This window comes from Anser anser, assembly GCF_964211835.1.
Source record: "Anser anser genome assembly, contig: HAP1_SCAFFOLD_32, whole genome shotgun sequence".
Lineage (NCBI taxonomy): Eukaryota > Metazoa > Chordata > Aves > Anseriformes > Anatidae > Anser > Anser anser.
The window spans coordinates 4723779-4731727 of NW_028154148.1; the positions used below are offsets into that span (position 1 = coordinate 4723779).

A 7949-nucleotide genomic window follows, 5' to 3' on the forward strand; every position below is an offset into this window, starting at 1 on the left:
TGCTCAACATGAGCCAGCAGGGAGCGCTTGTAGCCCAGAAGGCCAACTGCATCCTGGGCTGCATCAGGAGAGGAGTGGGCAGCAGGTGGAGGCAGGTGATTGTCCCCCTCTGCTCTGCCCTTGTGAGGCCTCACCTGGTGTATTGTGTCCAGGTTTGGGGCCACCAGCACAAGAAAGATGTGAAAGTCTCACAGCAAAATTTAGAGAAGGGGTACAAAGACGATCGGAGGGCTGGAGCACCTCGCCTGTGAAGACAGGCTGAAGGAGTTAGGTTTGTTCAGCCTAGAGAAGAGAAGGCTCCAGGGAGACCTCCTTGCAGCTTTTCAGTCCTTAAAGGGGTCTTTTAAAAAAAACTGGACAAAGACTCTTCACTCGGGTAGATAATGACAGGAGGATGTGGGAATGGTCTTAAACTAAAAGAGGGGAGATCTAGACTAGACGTTAGGAGGAAAATCTTCACTGTAAGTGTAGTGAGGTACTGGAACAGGTTGCCCAGAGAAGTTGTGGATGCCCCATCCCTGGAGGTGTTCAAGGCCAGGCTGGATGAGGCCTTGGCCAACCTGATCTAGTGGCTGGAATCTGGGGGGAGTTCAGTTAGATGATCTGTAAGGTCCCTTCCAACCCAAGCCATTCTACGATTCTATGATACTAGGATGAAAATTAACTGAATCCTAACCAAAACCAGGACACAAATAGACTAAGGGGAAGATATCTCTGTGTGTATATCAAAAGACAGGAAAAGTGGTGATAGTTATTTAGAAAGTGTCAGACCTGAGTAGGACATAGGAACAATGGTATGGAGTAAGGGGTGGATATAGTCTGAGTTTTAGCTCGGATAAACTTAATTTTTCTTCCTAGGAGCTGGTGTGGTGCTGTGTTTTGGATGTACAGAATCAGCGAATCACAGAGTAGTTTGGGTAGGAAAGGACCTTAAGGATTCTAAAATTCCAACCCCTCTGCCGTGGGCAGAGACACCTTCCACTAGACCAGGTTGCTGAAAGCCCCATCCAACATGGCCTTCAAAACTTCCAGTGAGGGGGGATCCACAACATCTCTGGGCAGCCTGTTCCAGTGCCTCACCACCCTCTGAGTAAAGAACTTCTTTCGAATATCTAATCTAAACCTACCATCTTTCAATGTAAAACCATTTCCCCTAGTCCTATCACTACGCTAGTTGATGAAGAGTCCCTCCCCAGCTTTCCTACAGCCCCCTTTAGGTATTAGAAGGCCGCCATAAGGTCTCCCCAGAGCCTTCTTTTCTCTAGGCTGAACAACACCAAATCCCACAGCCTGTCTTCAGAGGAGAGGTGCTCCAGCCCCTTGATCATCCTCGTGGCCCTCCTCTGGATTCATTCAAATAGATCCGTGTCCTTCTTATGCTGGGGCCCCCACAGCTAAACACAATACCTGACGTGTGGCCTCACCAGGGCTGAGTAGAGAGGCACAATCATTTCCCTACTCCTGCTGACCACAAAATTCCTGGTACAAACCCGGATGCTGTTGGCCTTCTTGGCCACCTGAGCACCCTGCTGGCTCCTATTCAGCCGACTGTCCACCAACACCCCACCAATATCCCCAGGTCCTTTTCCCCTGGGCAGCATTCCACCCGCCATTCCCCAGCATTGCATGGGGTTGTCGTGCTCCAAAAGCAAGACCTAGCACTTGGCCTTGTTGAACTTCATAGATTTGGCCTTGGCCCATGAGTCCAGCCTATCTAGGAGCCTCTGCAGAGCCCACCTACTGTCGGGAAGACCAACACTCTCTTCTAAGTTGGCGTTGTATGCAAACATACTGAGGGTGCACTTAATCCCCTTGTCCAGATCATTGATGAGAATATTCCAGGGAATTGGCCCCAGAACTGAGCCCTGGGGGTCACCACTAGAGAACGGCCTCCAACTCCATTTAGCTCCATGTCCCACAACTCTTTGGGCCCAGCCACCCAGACAGTTTTTAATCCAAGGAAGCAGATACCCGTCCAAGCGTCGAGCAGCCAGTTCCTCTGGGAGAATGCTGTAGGAAACAGTTTCAGAATCCTTACTGAGGTCTAGATAAACCACATCCATGGCCATTACGTCATCCACTGAGTGCATCACTTTGTCATAGAAGGAGTTTAGATTTGTCAAGTAGGACCTGACTTTGATAAAGCCCTCCTGACTGCGCCTGATCACCTGGTTGTCTTCTAAGTGTTGCATGATGGTACTCAAGATAATGTGCTCCATGAACTTCCCCGTCACTGGTCAGACTGACAGGCCTGTAGTTCCCCAGATCCTCCTTCCAGCCATTTGGTAGGTGGGCATCATATTTCCTTGTCACCAGTTGACTGGGAACACCCCTGATAGCCAGGACTGCTGATAAATGATGGAAAGCGGCTTGGTGAGCACTTCTGCCAGCTCCCTCAGTACCAAGAGGGGGATCCCATCTAGCTCCATAGACTCGTGAACATCCCCCATGAGGGATGCCATACGAGCAGTGGTGCTGCTCCCCAGGAACCAGGCCAGCTTCCTACAGAGCTGCCTTACGAGGAGCATGGCCACCAAGAAGATCTGAGGTATCAGACTCAGCTCAGATCTTGTGTGACACCACATGGACAAGGGCTTGCAGCCAGCAGGGACAGATGTGCAGGTCTGGGAGTCCCTAGGACAGTCTGATGAGGAAAGGAGCAAGGGCTGTGGCAAGGCTGAGAATCCCAACAGGACCCAGGGCTTTGTGTCCATGGCTCTGGCTGTTGTCTGTGCCACTGAGGCCTAAGAGGAGGCAGCTTATCTCCCAGGGGCTAGGGGTCAAGGCCTGACCGTTGTGCTTGGTGAAACACATCCAGTTGTCCTATACATCAGTGTCACCTTCACATTGCCTTTGTCCAATTGTCCTCACTGCCTCCAATGCTCTTCTCTAACGAGCTCCAAGGGAGGCTGTGTCAGTGCTGGCCCTCAGGGGGACACTGCAGGAAACTTGCCTCTGACTTGGACTTCTTGAGAGATGTCTTCAATTGTCTCTCAGTGCCTGAGGTTCATGGGCTCCTCCCCAAAGCCCCCCGAGGGGGGATTCCAATGCTTTGGGGTGGGCATCTGGTGCTGAGCTGGGCCAGGCTCGTGGGACAGAGAGAGCTCGTGGCACGAGGGCCCTGGTGCAGAGAGACAGCTCTGCCCAGGAGCAGCTCCTGTGCATAGCGCAGCAGGGCTGGGGGCTCTGACCGCAGCTGGCACGGACAGAGGAGAGAAGGAGAGAGGGCTTGGAGGCAGTTGGCAGCAAGAGGATGCTGAGAGCTGCCTGCAGGAGAAATGTGCACAACTCTTGACAAGGTACGTCTCTGGCTGCAGGGCCATGCAGCTGCACGTCCTGGAAGGGTCTCCTGCTGGGTCTTGTTGCTGGGAGGGCAGTGGGCAATGCAGTAGGCTTTGGGAGTCCTGCTGGATGGCACGGCGAGGTGAGGAATTCTGGCAGAAGTGCCTCGGAGTGCCCTAAGCCAGGTGCCCCCGGTCAGCCAAGAGTGGGGTTGCCCAGCCTCCATAAGGCACTGCAGGTGATATCCCTGCAAAAGGGATATTGGGATACCGCAGCTTGCGGATATTCATATCTGTCAGTGGGGTGTGCTTCTGGTCTGGAGGCTGCTCTCCAGCAGGATGTAGCTCTCTCGTGGCATCCTTGCGTCATCCAGGTGCCCCAAGGAGGAGACACCTCCGTGCTAAGGCCATGTCCGTGCTGCTGGATGGCTGTCTGTGGGCAGCTGGAGTGAGGCCTCTGCAGCCCTGTCTGGGAGGGAAGAGCTGAGATCCTGCTCAGGCACCAAGAGACAAGGTGAGGAATCTCTCCAGATGCACTGGGACTGGGGCTTCTCTGCTTTAAGCAGTATCCACTTATCAGGAAACACAAGACTGTGATCACTGTCCTAAGCATAAGAATATTTGCCTTGCTCTACACTGTGGTTGGATGAGTTCTTTGTAACAGCACTGCAAAGTTTATGGATCTCGTAAGTGGACTGAACTTGATTTTCCCCCATGTTCCTGCTTCCCTCCTGCTTCACAGCAGGAAGGACTCCTCTGGAGCACAGAGAAGCCCCTGCTCCCAGTGCTACTCTCAGAGAGCATCAGCCGGGATTCAAGCGATAGACCTGCAGAAAGGTTCTCCTGCAAAGAGACAGGGTTGGGATGAGAGTCCTCAAAGAGTTGCAACAGGTTTTCCTCAGAGAAGTCTCTTCTAACTTTTTTCTGCCTTATCTTCTCCAACAGACAGCAGTGTCCAAAGTCAGGAAATGGCCAACAGCAGCTCTGTGAGCGAGTTCCTCCTGCAGGCATTCGCAGACACGCGGGAGCTGCAGCTCCTGCACTTTGGGCTCTTCCTGGGCATCTACCTGGCTGCCCTCCTGGGCAACGGCCTCATCCTCACCGCCGTAGCCTGCGACCACCGCCTCCACACCCCCATGTACTTCTTCCTCCTCAACCTCGCCCTCCTCGACCTGGGCTGCATCTCCACCACTCTCCCCAAAGCCATGGTCATTGACCTCTGGGACACCAGGGCCACCTGCTATCAAGGGTGTGCCGCACAGGTCTTCTTTTTTGTTTTCATGGTTGCAGCAGAGTTTTCCCTTCTCACCGTCATGTCATACGACCGCTACGTTGCCATCTGCAAGCCCCTGCACTACGGGAGCCTCGTGGGCAGCAGAGCTTGTGCCCAGATGGCAGCAGCTGCCTGGGGCAGTGGCTTTCTCAATGCTGTCCTGCACACGGCCACTACATTTTCCCTGCCCCTCTGCCAAGGTAATGAGCTTGATCAGTTCTTCTGTGAGCTTCCTCAAATCCTCAAGCTCTCCTGCTCAGTGTCATTCCTCAGGGAGGCTGGGCTTATTGTATTTAGTGTCTGTTTAGCATTTGGTTGCTTTGTTTTCATTGTGGTGTCCTATGTGCAGATTTTCAGGGCCGTCATGAAGATCCCCTCTGAGCAGGGCCGGCACAAAGCCTTTTCCACGTGCCTCCCTCACCTGGCCGTGGTCTCCCTCTTTATCAGTACTGGCATGTTTGCCTACCTGAAGCCCCTCTCCATCTCCTCCCCATCCCTGGACCTGGTTGTAGCAGTTCTGTACTCTGTGGTTCCTGCTGCCATGAGTCCCCTCATCTTCAGCATGAGAAACAAGGAGCTCAAGGATGCATTGAGGAAACTCTTTGGATACATTTATTCATCATTAATAATCGGCGCAAACTCGTTACAGGACACTATTTTTTTTTCTTTTTTCTTAATATGTTGGAACAGTCTTACTTCACTTTTATACTATTTTCTGAACCTTGTGATTTTCATTCAGTAATGATCTACTTACTATCCGATGTGTTTATCATTGTATTTTAGTTTTGAACCAAGTATCTCATGTACTTATGGAAGTGGGCTTCCCGTTTAGATAAAGACAAAAAAGAGTTGAGCAGAAATTCATTGGTCCCAGCTTTCATCCCTTCCCATCTTTTCTGGAGCTGGGGGAGCAGTCCCAGCACGCAGGAGGGGCTCAGGGCCCAGAGCCCAGCTGCCACAGGGAGGAGCAGCCCCGCTGGCCCTCGCGGCTGCCCCTCACTGCCCGCTGGGCTCTGCCTCTCTGCTGCCTTCGGGTCGGGGCTGCTGCTTCCCTGGAGCCATGGCCATGGCCAGCAGCAGGACGTGGCCTTTCCACTGCTGCTCTCTTCTGGCTTCCACATTGTGCTTCTTGTATTTGGATAAGCCCTGAGATCTCATGTATGTTGGTGACAGTCCTCTTATCCCTACATTGGCATCTCTTCAATGTCTCTGCACGCCTCTTGCAAACCTGGTTTCAGGAATACACCCAAGGAGCTGCTTCCTGACCAGACCTCTTGCTTTTCTGGACCTCACAATGGATCAGAACCCCAGAGTGATCAGTGAAGGACCAAGGGCTGGAATGGGAGCTGCCTTCTTGCTTGCCTATGGCCCAGCAAACAACAACTGGCCCTTGAATTATCTGCTTGGGACTGTCCCAGTGGTGCTGGGTCTGATGGCAAATGGCATCTTGGAGAGGAATCTGGATGTGCCAAGAGATGTCAGTTGATCTCCAGGGACAGTGTGCAAGCATGGGTTGGCAGTGAGTTCCTCATCTAATGACTGATGATACAAGTTAGAGCGTTTCGTTACAAGGAAAAGCTGAACATGAGGAGCCGATGGGTTAAGGAGGGCTCTGCCATGCCCGCAGGGGTTGTGAGGAGCCAGCAGGCAAAGTTACCCAAGAGTCAACCGTGGTTCAGGACAGCTTCTTTGAAAGCTCACGAGCTGGATCTAGTACACCACTCGCCTGCCCTTTCAGCTCTTAGAGACCCCCCAGGGCCCTGCAAAGCACTGCCCTCTGCTACTGAGACATCAGGGCAGATGGAAAGAGGTCCAGAGCCGCCTTTGTGCCAGCAGCTGTGGTGCCTTGCGAGGGGCTGGGGCTGTGCTGGCCGTGCCCAGAGCCCTGCAGCAGCCTGCGGTGGGCACTGGCCTGGGGCCAGCCCAGGCTGGGCTGCTGGGCTGGGGAGAGGTCCGGGAGGTGGGGAGAGGTGGGCAGGGGCTGGGCTGGGCTGGGCAGTGCCCGGCAGAGGGCAGCAGCAGCGTCAGGGAGCGGTGGCAGCATGCAGGGGAGGGCTCCCAGCAGGGCTTGGTGCTGCAGAGCCAGGGCTGGGGAAGGGAGCCCCGAGCTGCAGGGGCAGGGGACATGAGGCCGCTCGGGGCCCTTGCTGGCCAGGGCAGAGGAGGAAGGGGAACCAAGGCATTCGTCCCCTCACCGCAGCCTGCCACGACCTGCACGGTGCTCACGGAGCGTCCAGGGCCAGGCTCTGCGCCGTGGTGCGCAGGGAGAGGGCAAAGCCTGTCTAGAAAAGAGGCAGAAACTGAAAAAGGTCCCTCCGCTGCCCCGTGGTGTGACACGGCCAGGGTGGGACAGCTTACCTATATTTGATGTAGTTCTTGTGTAATTTGCATTCGTGATGGCACAAAAAGACAGCTCCTTCACCAGTGATGTACATCCTTATTCATGTCAGGACACAACTCAACGTCCTTCACTCTGCTTTATCTCACAGATGAACTGGATTAGGTCTCCTTGATTACTCTGAGGCACAGTGCAGTGCTTTTTGCCTTCTGACACTCCAGCACAATATGTGTGACTTACCCTTACTCTGTGCATTGACCTGAAAGGGCATTTCACATTTTTCACTTTCATATCCCTAGCTGGAAGGGGATGATTCCCCAAAGTGGGGCAAGCTGATGGGTTCTGCCTCAGCCATTTGAAGCATGCTATACCGGTGTTTTTCAGCCTGAGTTTGCTAAAGATGACCCAGGAAGGGAAATGGATGTTCAAGTGTCTCAAAGGAATAAGGGAAAGTATCATGGGTTCCCAATGGCCATTTCAAATCTAGGTCAATCCCAGGAACCCACTGAAGAAGGGTGTTGTCTTTGAAGGGGTTTCCTGTGCTGGGCTGGGCTGCAGTTACAGGGACAAAGACCACTGCTGGCAGTGGAGGTGCCCTGGGAACTCCACCTGGCTCCACCTGATTTTCCCAAAGGGCTCCGGTCTCCTGCAGGTCTTTTCTGACATCTGCTGGTCCAGGGAAGTGCCTCAAACACAACGGGGCCACAGGAGGTTTTCCCTGGTTATGCTTATGGTCACAATGCAAAACTCTGCCTGAATACCCATTATTTTATTACTACTTAACTAATAAAGCAACTACTCATCAGCTCAAACGATTCAATCCCTTCAGTTAAATGTCTCACATGAATGATAATTTCTATCATGAAGAAATGTGAATTTTCATGATCTATTTTCAGCACAGGAGAAGAAATCCTGGTGTTCACCTGTACTTGCATTGTCATCCCTTTGTCTATCATGGTGTGCTCCCTCATCTTCCAGGAACAAAACCTGACTTGATTACACAAACCCTGCTGAATGTCCCCTTTCCAGCTGCCTGTCTGGACCTATGCACTTCCCA

At 52.9% G+C, this 7949-nt stretch overlaps 1 protein-coding gene across 1 annotated transcript; it reads left to right on the plus strand.

The window, feature by feature from the left end:
- Window positions 1–4183: 4183 nt before the first annotated feature.
- On the plus strand, window positions 4184–7118 carry LOC310890601 (olfactory receptor 14A16-like). Its single transcript, XM_083852915.1, has one exon. It carries the CDS (start codon window positions 4250–4252, stop codon window positions 5294–5296), a length of 1047 nt encoding a protein of 348 aa, XP_083709041.1. The 5' UTR covers window positions 4184–4249; the 3' UTR covers window positions 5297–7118.
- Window positions 7119–7949: the final 831 nt, after the last annotated feature.

Coding starts and splice junctions, on each gene's coding strand:
- LOC310890601 (XM_083852915.1), top strand. CDS start 4,250: ATGGCCAACAGCAGCTCTGTGAGCGAGTTCCTCCTGCAGGCATTCGCA.